This window comes from Molothrus aeneus, chromosome 2, assembly GCF_037042795.1.
Source record: "Molothrus aeneus isolate 106 chromosome 2, BPBGC_Maene_1.0, whole genome shotgun sequence".
Taxonomy (NCBI): Eukaryota; Metazoa; Chordata; class Aves; order Passeriformes; family Icteridae; genus Molothrus; species Molothrus aeneus.
The window spans coordinates 27,927,010-27,944,240 of NC_089647.1; the positions used below are offsets into that span (position 1 = coordinate 27,927,010).

The following is a 17,231-nucleotide window of genomic DNA, read 5'->3' on the forward strand; positions in this document are numbered from 1 at the left end:
TAGACAACTCACATTTTCCATTTGCAAATAGAAGAGATCAAGTTAAACCAATCTTTCATGGCAGACTTGTCCTTGTGGTCAAGGAAGTAACAATAGATATTAAATTTTTTATTTCAGTAGGATTTTTACTCTGTTTCATCTGACAGTCATTAGGAAACATGGGAAACTCGATCTACTGAAATCACTGTTGGGAGCATCTGATGCTGATTGGAAAATTCTAAGATTAGTTTTTGGTGCTATGCTGTCTGTCTGGAAAGACATATCAAGAAGTCCTGCAAAGAACTGTTTTCAGTGTGCTATTAGTATGGTTTTTTCCCAGTAATTTATACAGTGGACCAGAAAATTGTGTCTATTAAAATCTGCAGACAACATTAACCTGAGAGGGGTTGCAAAGGATTTGGTAGAAAAAAATCGTATACAAATGATCTTGATCAATGGGAGAAATAGCCTGAAAGTGTAGAACACCATTTAATAAAAGCATGTGCTAAGTTTTGCACTTGGAAAGAAATAATGAATTTCACAAAGTTAGGATGGGGAATAGTCAGACAGAGACCTCCATTTTGTCACTGGTTTCCATCAGGACCAGGACCTTCAACAGAGTATTGGTATTGAGAAAAGCTGAAGGATGCAGAGCCTGGAATAGCCTTTTCAGAAACTGTACTATTTGTCTTTCTCATCTCTCCAAGAGTTTTTGGGGCCCCCTGATATTTAATTCTTGCTGCTAAATTATTTTCACTTCACTTGCAGGGGTGCATTGACTGTGCTTCTTTTCCTGTTGACTTCAGATCAGGCCCTTTGCTTTCTGCCTGCAAGCAGAAATAGTTGTGGCTTCAGCAGGATACTTATCCATTAACAGTCAGAGCTGTGGTTGTCCTGGATGCTCTGCCACCACCGCCACTTCCTGTCCTTCCAGTTGCATCAAAGTCTTTTGGGAGTCTAAGGGATAAAGGGCCATCCAGCCCTTCAGAAGGAAGGCTGTGGGGGCTATTTTTTACAGAGCAGTGTTTCCCTGTCCCTGTCCTGAGCCAGAAGGCCAAGCTGGTATCATAGGCTGGTGTCATGGGCATACCCCAAAACCTTGTTGCAAATATTTACAAATCGAAACTACTTCATGTCTTCCTCCCTGCCAAGTCTGTGATGGTTTTTGGATTTCTGTCCATGCTTTATCTCAGTTCCTACACTCCCCTTCTCCATGTCTTTGTGCTGTCTATTGGTTTTCCTTAGGAGCAGCGTTGCCCCTGTCTTCTTGAAAGTCATTTGGGATTCTGCCCCACAGCATTCTTCATGCTTCTCTCTTCAAGTGCTCTTGCTAATCCTTGATCACACTGAGCATACATAGGATTTGGTATTTGGTAATAGCAGGTGAGTCTTATTTTAACCTTCCAGGATGCCAGAAGTGTGCTTTCAAAATGAGTCTTACAGTAATCCCTGTTTGCTGGGCTGGGGTTTGTCCTGCAGGACAGCCTCGGTGTGCAAACGAGATTGCTTTTTGGTGCTGCTAAGCTGCACATAGGGCACATCAACCACTAACTGCTGTGCCTCCATGGGGCCAGGGAAGACACGGTCCAGAGTAAAGCTCCCCAAGTATGTTTGGTGTGGATGTTGTATTTCCAGCCCCAATTCTTATAACTTTAAGAAGTATGCTCCTGTTGAGCCATACAGTTCTGCTAGCACAGAACTGGCTGTAGATGCCATGTGAATTTCAAAGCTGTAAGGAGAGCAGGCAGGAAGACCAACTGTCAAAGAATTGTGTCTAAAACTGCACCAGATGTCACATTTTGGACAGATGAAGTGACCCTGACAAATCTGGAGAGGAGCCTGCAGAGGAGCATATTCCTTTGAAAAGAAGATGGGATTTGATTCTGAAAACAATTTATTTCTAGCAACCTAATGTCACGGGAGTCAGCACACATTGTGCAACCCCCTCTTGGTGCTTTTCCCATTCTTTTAGAGGCTACACACAAATGACCTTTGATTTTCCAGGTGGCTTGTCCTTTGAAACCATGAATGTAGGAGGATCAAGGCTGGGAAGGAGTTGGCATTTCTATGGCTTATCTGAAGGTATCACATACTTTTCCGCTCAATGTGTGCACTCTCAACCTGTGGCTGCCAGCTGCAACATTTTAGCGATCCCAGGGCAAACAGTAAAATATCTGTCCATCAGCTGGACAAATGTGTACTGATACAGTATATGCTCATTTATGAATATGTACCATATACATTTCATTGAATATATATATGAATATATATATTTATGCATATTCACAAATAAAATGAGATGTATATGGTGCATACATGCATATATCTCTTGTATGTACATAAACATACATACATACTGTGAAAAATACCAATCACTTATTTTTAAAAATTTAAAAGATTAATAGTAATAAAATGGTTATAAAAATAGCAATATAGTTAGAGTAATAAAAATTTTGGACAATTTGGATTAGGACAATATGAGACAACAAAAACAAAGAGTTACGGACATCCAGGTACCTTCTTCTGGGCAGCATAAGCCTGAAAAAGGACCCCTGTTAACAGAGGATTAACCCTTAAAAACAATAACCTGTTGCATATTCATACATCTCATACATGATGCATAAATTCCATTCAAACACAGGATTCTGTCTGGTCATCGTCAACTTCTTCCTCTTAATGCTAACGGCGTCGTTAAGCCTGAGCAAGGCGGGAAGAAACTTAGTTTCTTCTGGTAAGAGAGCAATAAATTCTTTTTCTCTAAAAGATTTAGGTGTCCTGTGACTGCTATCTCGCTGCAAGTCCTTTCTTTAAAAAAAGTATCTTGCATAGCATAGTTTCTATTTTAACATTTTGTTATACCCCAAAACTATATTTAACACACTACTTAGGAAAATTAATACAGCATAACTTTCTAACATAACACATATCATATTCATTTTAATATTTGCGAAAAGCCAATCATACAATACGCATTTTTTCACACATACCATACACATTGAATATATATATATATATTTATGCATATATATATATATATTTATGCATATATATATATTTATGTATATTTGCAAATACAATGGGTTGTGTATAGAACACACCATATACATGTACACACCGTTTCACGGCCGGCAGACGGGCACACCCCTCGGGAGCCGGCTCCGGAGCTGCGGGGGGAGCCACCGGGCGGAGGGGTTCCGGAGCGGGCGGTGACCCGGGTGACCCTGGCGCCGAGTCCCTTTAAGGCGCTCCGGCGCCTGTCCCTTTAAGGCTGGCCCCGCCCCGCCGCGCCAGCCCAGCGCGCCCCGGCGGCCCCAGGTACGGAGCGGCCGGGGGAGCCCCGCGGCCCCTCCGGGCGGCGCCGGGCGGAGTGCGCCGGGGGACGGGCGACGGGCACGGCCGGGGGCGCGGGGCTCGGGGCTCGGGGCTCGTACCAGGGGCCGCAGCCTTGCTGTCCCGGCCGGCGGGCGGGCGGGTGTGTGTCCGTGCTCTGCCGGGCCGGGCCCGCGGGGGAGGCGGCGCTGGCGGGTGGCAGCCGGGTCGGGGTCAGGCGGTCGCTCCGCCCGGCGCTCACCCGCTGTCTGTGCGCCCCGGTGCCAGGTGCAGGCGCGGCGGGATCGGCGCCGAGCCTCTCTCCCTCCGTGCCCGGCGCCATGGCCATGAGGGAGCTGGTGGAGCCGGAGTGCGGGGGCTCCAACCCCCTGATGAAGCTGGCGGGGCACTTCACCCAGGACAAGGCCCTGAGGCAGGAAGGACTGCAGGGCCCGCTGGCCTGGCCCCCCGGGACGCCCGAAGCCGCGGCCGTGAGTATCGCGCTGCTCACTGGGCTGGCTCTGGGTCCTGCCGGGGGCTGCCGGGGAGCAGGGCCAGGGGCTCTCGGTGCAGCTGGTGTCGTGTGGTGGTTTATTGGGGAAAAGGCCCCAAGGGTCACCCGAAGCACCCGAAGCAGGGTTGTGGGGTGAGGGCACGTTTGTGGGCACTCAATGGATGTTGGCGTTTGTGGTGAGCTGTGTGCCTTGCTGTCACAGGCCCTAAGCCAGACAGTAGTGGGAGGGGGTTGGACAGGATCCCTCAAAGTGTTCCTGCTCCCTTGGCTGGCAGCTAGTGCAAGAAAAATGTTGACAGGCTAAGCTCAAGGAAGAGGAAGATACAATCTAATTGGGTCACACTGTCTGTGTGTAGAGAGGGGCATGGGATCAATGTTGACACAGTTGCCCACTATTCCCTGCAGGTATCCAAACCACTGGGAGTAGCCACTGAAGATGAGGTAAGAACAGATTTATTGGTCTCCTTGTAGCTTTTGATTAATCTTCTTAAAACTTTTCTCATCCACACTGTTTGTTATTTTACCCCTTACCTGATGCTAATATTTTTTTCTGACAAGCCCTTTTCTCACACTCCCTGGCTCTGGCTGTTCATCTTCTGTGCAATGTTTGCAATCCATCTCTGTCTTTGGCAGCTGGTTGGAGAGTTTCTGCAAGCTCAGAATGCCCCTTTGCTGTCCCGTGCACCCCAGACCTTTAAGATGGATGACCTCTTGGCTGAGATGCAAGAGATTGAACAGTCAAGCTTCCGACAGGCCCCTCAGCGAGGTGAGGGGAGCTGAAGTAGGTGGAGACCTGGAAAAGATCTTGATGTTTATGGCCAGGCTCCTAGCAGGGCGGTTCCTATCTATTGATCTTTTCTGAGATTGTATCTGGAGTATTGTTTCTGGATTTGGGCTTTCCAGTACACTGATCTGCTGGAACAAGTACACCGGGGATCGATAAAGTACTCAAGGGACAGGAATCCATGTTGTAAGAGGAAAGGCTGAGGGGCCTGGACATTTTAACCTGGGGAAGAGGAGTCTGGGGGGCAGGGGGTGGAGTGTTTTGTTGCTATCTTCAGCAGCCATGGTCAGGATCTTCACAGCAATAGTCAGAGAAGGACAAGGGGTAATGGACACAGTTTGTGGAAAGGGGAACTGACTAGGTATGTGGAAACATTTCTTCCCTTGGAGGAGGCAGTTCAGTACTGGAACAGGTATCTAGGGAGGCTGGGGAATTGGCAGCCATGGACAAATTCAGAAGTTACCTCATAAATGTCCTGAACAACCTCATCTCTAACTTTCATGTTAATCTGCTGTGAGAATTCTTAACAACCTCCAGAGACTCCTTCCAAGTGAAATATTTCTGTGATTTTATTCTAACAAAGAGAAAGATCAGAGATGATTAGGGCTAGCCTAGAACACATAAATGATGCCTTTGAGTACTCCAGTCCTCACTTCTGTTTTTTTTCCCCTCATGTAGCTCCAGGTGTGGCAGCCTTGGCACTGTCTGAAAACTGGACCCAGGAATTCTTGGCTGCAGCAGATAATGCTGGTGATGTCTCTTCAGATTACAATGAGGCTGACTGGTCACAGGAGTTCATTGCTGAAGTGACAGGTGAAGTGTCCTTTTTTGGAATTACTGTCAAGATGATGTCCAGTCACGTGCCTGTGTGTAGTGAAGAGCTCCTGACTGTGAAATTGGACTGTTGCTTTGGGCCCAGCAGTCAGTGTTTCCCGTAGCAGCCTTAATGGGGTGGAGGGTAGGAAAGCTGCTTCATGATGGTGTTATGGTTAAGTCAAATTATGAACAATGTGGTGTGGAAGCTTTTATTTAGGTGCAAGGGTCTTTTGCTGTTAACTTAGGTTACGTAGGGAATTTTGGAGAAGCGTGCTCTTTAAACTGCTTTTTTAAAAGTTATGATTCAACTGATGCAAGTTGGAGATGGCCTTGTACTGCTTCTTAATTACACATTTTCTAATTCCCTCTCCTAAGGCTAAATTTGCCTTTGGTACAAAGCTAAATTCTCTTTAGTGCGCTTTGGTGAAATATTTTGTGTCAGTTGTGTGAAGGTAGAGGGATGTTACAGTTTGGAAATGTGCAAAGTGAGTGTTTCTGGCCCAAAGGTTAAGCTTTATTTGAAAAGCCATGCTGTGTTGAGTATAGAACTGGCTCTGGAATAGGGTCCTGTTACCACATGTGCCCTAATCTGGAAATTATGGAAAAGAAACAAGTATATGCTATTCTCCAGGACTGGCCACTGTAGAAAGCTGGGTAGTTCCACTCTTTGAGCTTCCCTCTTTACATTTCTGAAAATATAAATTAGAGTTAAAAAGGTCTTCGAGAAAGTTCTGATGAAAACCTAGTGCTTGTAGGCTTTGCTTTTGACAGAGACTTGTAATGCATTGCTCATTTTCTTGACCTACATAGTATTCCACAGGGAGCAGATGAATAAGTTGTGATATTAAAGTAGAAAATCGTACATTTATCATCACCACAGTGGCATCTGTATTAATTCACTATCTGAACCAAAGGCTTGATTTTTAGATCAACATAAACAAAGGTAGAAGAGGCAAGCATAAACAAAGGTGTGCTGGTCTGCCTGTCTTAATTTTCTCCCCGTTCTTTCTTTGCAGATCCACTGTCTGTGTCTCCTGCCAAGTGGGCAGAAGAATACCTAGAGCAGTCAGAGGAGAAGCTCTGGCTTGGGGAGTCAGAAGATCAGTCTTTGGCAGATAAATGGTGAGTCTGACTTCTCAAGGTGAGCTGTTGCTGCTGGCACTTGGATGGGTGAAGCTTGGAAAGGTGATAGATATCTGCTGTGGCCTGAATGCTTCTGAGTCATTTAACTTAGACTGGTGTTCTGAGGCTTTTGGTGTCAGAGAAAGGCAGAAACAATGCTTGCAAATTGAAGTTTTTAGGAGTGTAGCTTTTCTGTCCTCTAGTTCCAGGAAGATATGTTGATCGTGTAGGCTACATTAATCTCATGCCTGATGCAAAGCTCCTTAAAGTAACTTCAGGAGTGAGTTCAGGAACTTTTTTCCTGCAACAGATGCTTTTTACTAGACTGTACTAGTTGTAAACTTTCATCATGTAATTCTTCCTATCTGACAAACCACTTCCAGCCTTTCCTTGACATATTTATACGTTCAGCCTTCTGCATATTATTTTAATGTGTTTTTTTGTGGTAGGTTAAAGATGGATCATCTCTCTGTAGGTACCTGTTGGGTACAATCAAGTTTTTCAGTTAAAGAAGCAAAACACACACAAGCATTTTGGGCTTCTAAGATCTTTCCGTACAAAAATTTTGTATATTTGGACTCTTGTTGCACCTGGCTCTTGGCTTCTCTGATAACTTTCTGCAAATAATGGACATTTCTGAGTTATTTCCACCACTTCCAAAACTTCCCCAAGACTGAAGGTAGTGATACCACCTCAAAGTGGCCCTATCCTGCTGTAAGCCAGACAAGACATATTGAGTTGTGTCAGTGCTGTAAGCCCTCAATCCTCTGCAGAGCTGATGCTTTTCCAAGGCACTGTTTTCCTCTTCAGTGGGCATGACCTACTTTCTTTGTTCCTGGATATATGACCTTGTTTCTGGTAGTGCTAAAACTTGCAATGTCTGATGGCATGTAAGCTTGGCAAGGAATCCAGACTGCTCTGCAGAACTGTGCTGACTCTGTAATTGTTTAATTCTGCTGCTGTTTGTGTTAGTCACTGCACAGCTAACATAGTAGTAATTTTGAACTTTTACGGATGGATAATGGTAGTGAATCACTTAGGAGAAGCCCAGAATCTTTGAGGAGAGGTTGTATCCTTCAATACTGTTGTCTGCCCCATTGTGTAGACTCTTGTTAGAGAAAGTCTCATATCAGGCAACACTGAGCTCTATCTCTTTCTCCTTTACTGTCTTGGAACACAGGTATGAGGAATACCAACCTGAGGATGATCTTAAGAAAACTGTTACTGATTTCCTCTCCAAAGTGGATGATCCGAAACTCAAGAATACTGAGGTGAGAAATCTGACTGGGGCTGAGATTAATTATTACTGTGAATTAGTAATGACATAATTTGTAGTAATTATATTACTGTGAATAAAGGGTGTGGGGAATTGAGATGGCTGAAGATAGTAAAGGAATAAAGCCTCCTGTTGTCCCATGTTTCCATTTCTTCCCTGATTCTTGGGAGTTGAGCCCTACAATCCACTTCAGATGTTATCCATCTCCACTCTTGTGAAGTCTGGTCCTTCCCACCTTTCTGGGCCTTTTGTGCTCGCTCTGCAGAGAGAAGCCCTCTTAGTGAAGGAGGGGGGCATGGGCTGAGGGCTTGTGGGCACAGCATCTGCCCAGCTCCACCCTTGTTTCGTTTCTCTGCCGCAGTTCCTAAAGTTTGTCCGCCAGATCGGAGATGGGAGGGTATCGATCGAAGCTAATCAGGTGACCCACAGAGACCAAGATCAGGCAGAGCAATGGGCAGCTGAGTTTATGCAGCAGCAGGTAGGAGCCCCAGGCCTGTATGCTCTGAAGGAAGAAAGCATTTTGCCACAGTGCACAGTCTGGGAGCAAAGGAAAATGGCAAGTCCAGCTCTCAGCAGTGCTGAGGGAGACAAGGGAGGGGCTGTTGGGCTCTTAGCAGAGTCTAGCCAGAAGATGGGAATGTATCTGGACAGTTTGAGTTTTCTCATCTCCCACAGCATCTGTGAGGAAGAGGAGATTCAGATGAATTCATTTCCACTTCATAGGCCATCAGTACTTACTGATGGGGAGGAAGGGTCATTACAGACCCTCCTGCTGTTTTGGGATGTGCCCTGAGGTTGCCAAATTCTAAAAAGAAAGGTGTGTTTCTGTTTCCAAACTCCCAGGGGGCATCCGATGCCTGGGTGGATCAATTTGCGCGATCTGGGAACGTGTCAACTCTTGATACGGAATTTGAGCAGGCAAAGGCTGCTGTGGAGGTAAAGCTGGCTGAGAAGGAGGGCTGGGGTGCCAACTGAGAGCCCATGGTAGGGTTACCTCTCTCCTTTGCATGCTCTGAGGAGGGCTGGAAACATCCAGGAGGGAGTTCTCTGGCATGTTCATAGATGTGAGTTTATGGCTGAGGTACTCCAGTCACACTTTGTTCTCACTTCAGTCAGATGTGGAGTTCTGGGACAAACTCCAGGCAGAATGTGAGGAGATGGCCAAGAGAGATGCAGAGGCTCACCCTTGGCTCTCTGAATATGAAGACCTCAACTCCTCATCATATGACAAGGTAGGGGAGAACAGGATCTCTCAGCCCTAGCACTGTGGTGGGCTGCCCTGGGGAGACTGGCTGTGCATCTGCCTCGCTCTGAGCTCCAGACTCCAGATGCTGCTGGGATTTGTTCTCACACTGATGCTTTGCTGTCACTTACATCCTTGTCCCAGATCATCTAGGGGTTAAATACTGTTTTCACTTGGTTTTGTCTGCAGATGCCATCTGGTTCTTGTCCAGCCCCAAATACTAGTGAATACAGGGATTCTTTGCAATGAGTTCAAGTGTTGTGTCCCCTGGCCCCATCCCTGCCCCCCATCTGGCCCCATTCCCCTCCAAGCTAATAAGATACATACTAAATTTATGTATCTTATAAATACATACTAAATGCTTTTGTTTCTCTATCAACTTACTCCAGGTTTGGTTTTGGGGGATTTTTCCAGTGCAGAGCAGGCAGGAAGAACCATCCTTGTTCTCTGATCTGCTACAAATTAGCAATGAGGATGAGGTGCTGGCCGGTCTGCCTCTGGAGTGTTGCAAGCAAGACTAGACTGTTGTGCTGTAGAGAGTGCTCTACTCCCTAAGCCTGTCTCGAAGCTTTAGCCCCTGTGTGTCTGTCTGTCCTGCCAGGGTTACCAGTTTGAGGAAGACAATCCCATGAGGGATCACCCGGATGCATTTGAAGAGGGGCGGAAGCGCTTGGAGCAAGGTGACCTCCCCAATGCTGTCCTGCTCTTTGAGGCTGCAGTGCAACAGAAGCCAGATCATATGGAGGTGAGTGGCACAGAGATAACAGGCTGAGCTGTCAGAACAGCCGTTCCTGCAGTGTTAAGACCTGTGCAGGGTGTATGAAAACACCTCATTTTTCTGTGGCCCTGAGTTTGTAGCTGATTTGTGTGAATCCTCAGGGAGCCTCTGAGGGAGGAGGTTTCTGACTTAAGGTCAGTTACAGGAAGCACCAAGTCGTCTGGCCCAGAGCTGTGTAAAATCTTTGGAGCACATGAGACTGTGCATGGAGCCAAGGCAAGGAGTTCTCATCTCTCAAATTGCTTCTGTGAAAGTCTTTATTGGCATTGTAAGTTTGGAGGAGCTTATGGCGAATCAGTAGGAGCTTATGGCGAATCAGTGCTTTCTGTATCTGTATTAAAATCTAATTCTGAGAAGCTCATTAGAGCAGGGCTCTGACTAAGTCTTTCATCTAGGTGATAGGAAAAGATGTGACCCAAAAAGATTGGGTGTTTTCAACAGTCTTAATTGAAGTTGTGGGCCAAAGAAGGATCTTTACTCTGAAGACAGAGTTCCAGCTCCTTGTTAAGTGAATGCTTTTTTCCATAAATCGCTTCTGCAGGATGAATTGAGAAATGGAATAGCCTGTGTGCCTTTTTCCAGGGGTAGAGAATATGGATATTCTCAGGAAGAGTGCAAATACACTCATGTGGTGCCTTTCTGGAGTGCCTGCCTCAAGGATCCAGGGCTGCTAAATTTTCAGCATGTCTTGTTTGAGCCCTGCTAATTATATATGACTGGACATACATAATTTGATTACCCTGAGACTTAAATATGAGTGACATTTTGGAACAGAGGTTCTTGGCTTCTAAGAATGGCCATCTAATTTTCTAGGGTACTGGTAATAGGTGAAAAGTAAGCAGAAGGTTTGAAGATTTGCTTAGCTTTAAAGTGGTCAAAAGGTGTTAATGCCCTTCCAGAACTGTTGCTTTTTTCTCATAGACAGTGTGGGCTGCAGGCTGAGCATGATGGAGAGGTAATTGAAACCTTAGGGGAAGAAATCTTGGCCATTTCTGACTAGCTGTATTGGAAACATTCTGAATTCTTCAGGGAAGGAATCTTGGGCCAATTCTGGCTAGCTGTATTAAAAACATTCTGAATTCTTCTACTGTGACTGCAGAATGTACAGGAGAAGCCAAGACTTCACAAATGGTGCAGTGATCAAATAGACATGAACAATTGCTCTGAAGGAGATGTCACGTTTGCTTTGGTCCAAGTCACAACTTTACCTTGAATCTCATCAGCTCTTCTGCTGGCAGAACACTGCAGTTATTGCTGGTCAGCTCTGCTTGAATTGTAGCTAGCTATGTGTGGTGAGGCACGAGAGATTCAGGGGTGTAGATTGCCTTCTGTCGGGGTTCTGTGTCTTTGCTAATGAAGCAATTTCCTTCCTTGAGGCAGTGGATACCTCATTTTGTGACTTAGATTCAAAAAGCAGGTACATCATGCTGACAGTCCCCAACTATCTAGCCTGTTTTGGACCAGGGGTGTGGCTAAAGTGAACAGATACTTTGGATTTAGTGCCTAGTAAAATATTCCTTATATCAGCTGCTTGGAGGTGAAAGTCATTTTCATGTACTGGTGTCATGATGATTGGAAATTCAGTAAAATTAACAGTGCTTCTACTTTCAGGTCTGAAAGTCAACTCTCCAAGGTTACTACTTGCTAGTGGACCACTGCACAAGTACATACAGCTGCCTGCCTCGGGGGTCTCCTTATTATTAGCGCTGCTGCTATGCCATTTTGTTCTTGGGAAATAGGAGATCTGCATTTTCCTCATTCCTCTGCAGTTTGAGCACAGTTAGAAGTTAAAAGTGGAGATTCTGTGATCTAAAAGTGTAAAACTACCAACAGTTGCTTTATGATAGATTTCCAGGTAGACATTCACTTCTGTTCACTATAACAATGCCAATTTTACTGTCTTTGAGGACTTATGTCCCATGACATCTATCTTTTGAGAGGAACTTACACCTGTGGCTAATGTGTATACTTTGGTCTATTTGATCTCACTCTAAAACTGTGCAGGATAATATACTGGATTTAATCTCTGTGTTAGTGGCTTATTGACTGATTTTTTCCCTCTGGAAGTCTAACTTTGTACATCTATGTCTTCCTCAGGCCTGGCAATATCTGGGAACCACCCAAGCAGAGAATGAACAAGAGCTTTTGGCAATCAGCGCCCTCAGACAGTGAGTGTTGCTGCAGAGCTGCTGAGTGTGGCTTCTTGTTGGGTGTGTAGTGCCACAAGGACCACATGGCTGTCACGGGGTGCTCTGTCTTGATTGTTTCACCTCCTGTGTCTGGCTGTCTCCTACACTGATGTAGTGCTGCATTCACTTCTCTTTCTTTGCCCTGCAGGTGCCTGGAGCTGCAGCCTGGGAACCTGACAGCACTTATGGCTTTAGCAGTGAGCTTCACCAATGAGTCCCTGCAGAAGCAGGCGTGTGAGACCCTGCGGGACTGGCTGCGCCATAAACCGGACTATGCCCACCTGCTGAACAAGGAACCCGAGGAGAATGTCTCGGGGACAAACCTGGGGCCTTCCAAGCGTGTCCTGAGTTCCCTGCTCTCTGAGTGAGTTATGGTTACTGATTGGGCTCAGACTGGTCCAGGCAGGAGCAGAGCAAGCAGCCCGAGGCCGACTCTCTCCACAGCACACCAATATCCTGTTCTGTGCTTTTCCAGCTCGCTGTTCATGGAGGTGAAGGAGCTGTTCTTAGCAGCTGTGCGCAGCAACCCCTCCACTGTGGATCCTGATGTCCAGTGTGGCCTGGGTGTCCTTTTCAACCTCAGTGGCGAGTACGAGAAGGCTGTGGATTGCTTCAGTGCCGCACTCAGTGTGCGCCCCAATGTAAGAAAGGGGCAGACTGGGGCTGCTGGAGGCACTTGGAGGTTTATGGGTGAAGGTTTGGGTGGAGGTCCTGCATGTACAAGAGGTGCATATTTGGAGTGGAGGAATATGACAGACATATGGGGAAGGAGTGGTTTGCTTAAAGCTTTAGGAGATCCAGTTCATCTAAGCCCTTTTTCTGTGCCCATTGCTCCAGGACCACCTTTTGTGGAACAAGCTGGGTGCCACCCTGGCCAATGGGAATCGGAGTGAAGAAGCAGTGGCTGCGTATCGTCGGGCCCTGGAGCTCCAGCCGGGGTATATCCGCTCTCGCTACAACCTGGGCATCAGCTGCATCAACTTGGGGGCCCACCGGTGAGCACAGGATGGGCACCTCTGCTGTGACCTGTGTGTTTGTGTGTGTTTGTGGGACACAGACTGCCCTAGGTAATGAGGTCAGGGCCACACTGCCTGCAGCCTTCTCTTGGCATAGGGTGATAGGTTTCTCCTCTTATGAGCTCTCAGAGAACCAGTCACACCTGAGATAGCTCTGCTACCCAGAATGGCATAAAGTTAGCAGGATGGCTTCTGAGGTAGTGTTGGAAACAGAAAAAGTTCTAATGAAAGGCAAAATAACAAAGCTCTTTCAGAGAAAAACCCAAGCCAGGGGCAAGAGGTTCTTGTTCCTGCTAAAACACTCCACAAAAGCGATTATTTCCTTTGTTCTCTTCTTTTTCTAGTGAATTACCTAGGCAGGACCTTTTGGCCTCTGTCCAGTTGGCAGCCCCAGGTCTGAGGTGAAGTCCCAAAGGTCCTGTGAGGTGTCTTTTTACCAAATTGAGGAGAGAAACTTCTGGGCTTTTTTCCTTTTTAAGCAAAGAATAATTTGGTCACTGTCAATAGGGGGCACATTCCTACAATAGGAGAGCAGAGGGAGTGTGTGGACTCTGCCTGGAGACCCAAGTGTCATGCAGTTACAGGTGGAGTAGAGGCCATCTGGACTCCTGATTCTTCTAGAGGGAAAAGGGGGACGTCTGGTTCTGAAGCGGGGTAGGATCTGGGAAGAGGAGGAAACTGTTTTGGCAGGGAAATACTTTAGAAGCAAATGGGGAAGGGAGTGTGATATGAACCATTTTTCCCACTAAGCATGTGTATGTTCTCCTGTTGACAGTGAGGCTGTGGAGCACTTCCTGGAGGCTTTGCACATGCAGCAGAAGAGCCGAGGTCCGCGGGGGCAGCAAGGAGCCATGTCTGACAACATCTGGAGCACCCTGCGCATGGCCCTCTCCATGCTGGGGCAGAGTGACCTCTATGGGGCAGCTGATGCCCGTGACCTGCCCACACTGCTGAAAGCATTTGGCCTCCAGCAGTGACTCTGGGATAGGCTCCCCTGCGAGTGCAGTGGTTGCCAAGCCCAGCAATGACCTTTCTTAGGGAGAAAATGTTCCCAAGGGTTCACACACATCTTTGCCCTGGTAGGGCAGATCATTGGCCACTGTTTATTTTTAAGTACCCCCCTGGTGAAGTGTGCAACTTCCCCAGCCTGTCTGTTGTGGCCTGAGCATTTCTGAATGGTTCACATTATCACCTCCATGACGACTGACACTGCTGCTTCACAGATGATCAAAGTGGGGAAGACAGCAGCATCCTGCCCTCTTGCCAGACTGCATTTGCAGTAGTGCCCGGCTTGGCTGTGAGACCTTGGCTGTGAGAACCATTCTGCAGACTGCCTGCAAAGCCCCTGCTTTGGAGGGATGGGACTGCTGTTTCACCCAAAAGGGTGAAAAGTTGTGGGGTTTGAGCATGCTTCCCCATGTATGTGCTTGCATGTGTGTATATGTGGGTTGCTAGGGAAAACTGGGGCAGTAGTCCCCTTTTCTGGCCACTGGTAACCTCTTGGTACAGCCAGATGTTACTTTCTCAGTGTCTCTTCATGAACCTTTGAAGACAAGCATATTGTACTGATGCTGGGGACATGGGTGGAGGCCCTTACCCTGTCAGGGTAAGGGGAGATCCCAGAGGTCAGGCTTGAGAGAAGGTGATAGGAATAAAAGTCTGAAATGTAACCTCTTCCAAAAAATGGTGGGGAAAGGGGTGAAGTCTTAATTTTCTCTTGCTCATCTGTCATTGTTTTCCTTTGTGCGAATGTCCCCATCTTGTGTGTAACTGAATCTTGTTAATTATAAATATCTGTATATGATTCTATTGGGGAAAATGTTTTTTAATTGTAAAGTATTTTGTATAATAAAGGTATAAGCCCACTACTTTTCAAAAGATAGATTAGACTCTCTCTCTGTTTCTCTCTCCCTTCTTGACCCACGTTTTGCTTTATTGATAGCTCGCATGCAGATGAAGCTTAAAGCACCTCTTTTTGCTGTAGCTCCAGGCTTCAGTTCAGCAAGCCAGCAGAAGAGCCTCTCTGTACCAAAAGCTCTCTTTTTTCTTGCTCAGGTTTAGAGGTCAGTGATGCACTTTTTTTTCCATCCTCTGGCCCTCTGCAGAGAAGGAAGTTGTGTTACATTTTATCACCCATTTAAGGAATCTGACTGCTCCAGTAGTCAAGGCTGGGGGCTTACACAGGAAGTGCTGCCCCTTCCTGTTCCATCAGGCACCTGTTTCTTCATACCTCAACCTCACAGGCTTGTTTTTCTCTCTCTGCTGGAGCAGAAAGTGTGTGCAGAGATTAGTATTTGCTGTATATTTTCTTAGCTTTATTTTCCCTTGTATCTCCCATCCAGCCCTGTGGCACTGAGACCTACACATCCTGTTCTGAGACTGCTGTAGTGCATGCAAAACAACCTGCTGCTTTTGCTGTCTGAAAGGAAGGGAAATGCTACTTCTGTGTCCTGCTTGCCCACACTGCTGGTCAGCAATGTCTTTTGGTTTTTACTTATCTCAGTTCTCTGTCAGATTCTTTGCTTGGTGAAAGAAAAAGCAATGCCTATGCTGTGCCTCACTTGCTGTCTATCTGTTCTCCCTTCTCCAGTTCTCTGCTGTTGTTCTCACCATTGATTTCCTTTGCCTCTTTGGTGCACCACATTCCTCTCTGTTCATATTCACACTACCATTGCTTGGCTTTCCCTTGTTCTCATCCTTAGATTTCCTTAATGCTTCTCCTCTCCTAGGTTTCCTAGTTGACTCAATTTCCTTTGCAATATTGCTTAACCTCTTGACTTTGTGTTGGTGTCCTTCCCTATCCCACATTTCCCCCGTCCCTGCTGGTAGTTTGGCTGTTACCATTTGTTCACTTTCCCTGGAAATTGTTCTCACTTTCTTCCCCCTCTCCCTGCCAAATTATCTCACAGCATATCTGCTCTACTTTTGCTGAGGCTGAACCTTCACCTAAGCACAGTCCCTGTTTAGTCTCCCAGGGCTTAGTGAGGATTGAGCTGCCTCTTTCCAGGTCCTGTGTGACTGTCCTGTTGAGAGCTGCCTTTGGAAGTGGGGTGTTGATGCAGTGAACACCCAGCTGGCTCACTGGATCTGAATTCTGGTTCCATGCACAGTTTTTGTCTGTGCTCTGCAGCTCTCTCTCTGGTGTCCAAAACCAGTTTGTGCTAATGCTCTGTGTGCATCATGATCCTTGTCTGCATTTCCAGCCACATCCATGTTTTCTGTTACCAAGCTCAGTTGTACAGCAGGGGTGGGTAGCAGGTACCAAACATTCTACTTTCGTGTAAAGGCAGTGAGGGATGTTTGCATGTCCCTAATCCAACCCCCTGCTCACAACAGGCCTAACCCTAATGCTAGACTGGGGAGTTGAAGATCTTGTAAATGATCATGCTCTCCTGTTTTTTCACTTTTCCCAATGCACACAGTGGTAGCAGGGCCTATCACCAATGAAAATTTGTAAGAGATCCCAGCATGACCTTTACCAGATTCTTGGGCTTACAGGATACAAACTAACCTTTCACAGAGCCATAAGTGAGTGGTTGAAGAGGGTAGTTCAGTACATGCTTTTCCACCCATATTTCTTAATATGTTTCTGCTGTATTTCTTCCTTCAGTGTTGTATTTATTTGCTACTTAAGAACGCAAAGAAGTCATAGAATCTCTTGGTGATGGCTTTACCAGCCAGCCAGAAAATGAAAATGTGCTTTCAGGTCCTTATACCTCTAGCCACGGTGCTCCTCATTAGCTTCCATCCTTGTCAAGGAAGTGGTTGTGCTGTCATTGTTTATTCTGCTTCACCACTGCAGTTTCCTCTCTTGAGCTGCTGAGCCTCATTATGATTCTGAATTTTCTTAAGTTGCAACACCCTGAGTTCAAGTTTTGGGTCTCAGGCTCTTACCTGTTGTGCCTGTGTGTGCTGAGGTCTTTCAGGTATGGAAGGTGTTCAGCCCTTCTCTAGGGAAACGCTCTAGGGGTGGTGACCTGATGTGAGTCTTCATGGAAAGAGCATCAGGCAAGCAGATAGTGGCTACTCTCATTTTCTCTAGGAATCTGCTGTTTGAAATAATGTCTGACTCAGAAGTTGCATCAGTATGTTTGTCTTAGAGCCTTTGGTAAATTTTTTCTCTGCCTGTGACTTACTGATTTTTAAACCACATGGTGCCTTTGGTCTTCACGCTGTCTTGTGGATACACACAAGAACTATGTTTA

General features: G+C 46.3%; 1 protein-coding gene across 3 annotated transcripts; it reads left to right on the top strand.

Annotated features, from left to right (window-relative positions):
- Positions 1–3,264: 3,264 nt before the first annotated feature.
- PEX5 (peroxisomal biogenesis factor 5) lies at positions 3,265–14,908 on the top strand. 3 transcript variants are annotated; one of them, XM_066572219.1, is made up of 16 exons: positions 3,265–3,294; positions 3,577–3,779; positions 4,208–4,243; positions 4,436–4,568; positions 5,265–5,399; positions 6,419–6,524; positions 7,705–7,795; positions 8,162–8,278; positions 8,644–8,736; positions 8,913–9,032; positions 9,645–9,788; positions 11,919–11,989; positions 12,159–12,374; positions 12,486–12,651; positions 12,848–13,005; positions 13,802–14,908. In XM_066572219.1, the coding sequence occupies exons 2-16, from the start codon at positions 3,630–3,632 to the stop codon at positions 14,001–14,003; spliced, it is 1,938 nt and encodes a 645-aa protein (XP_066428316.1). In that variant the 5' UTR covers positions 3,265–3,294; positions 3,577–3,629; the 3' UTR covers positions 14,004–14,908. The 3 variants fall into 3 exon arrangements, with proteins under 3 accessions (XP_066428316.1, XP_066428317.1, XP_066428318.1); XM_066572220.1 differs by lacking the exons at positions 3,265–3,294; positions 8,644–8,736 and having other exon boundaries at positions 3,512–3,779; XM_066572221.1 differs by lacking the exons at positions 3,265–3,294; positions 8,162–8,278 and having other exon boundaries at positions 3,512–3,779.
- The last annotated feature ends 2,323 nt before the right edge of the window (positions 14,909–17,231 follow it).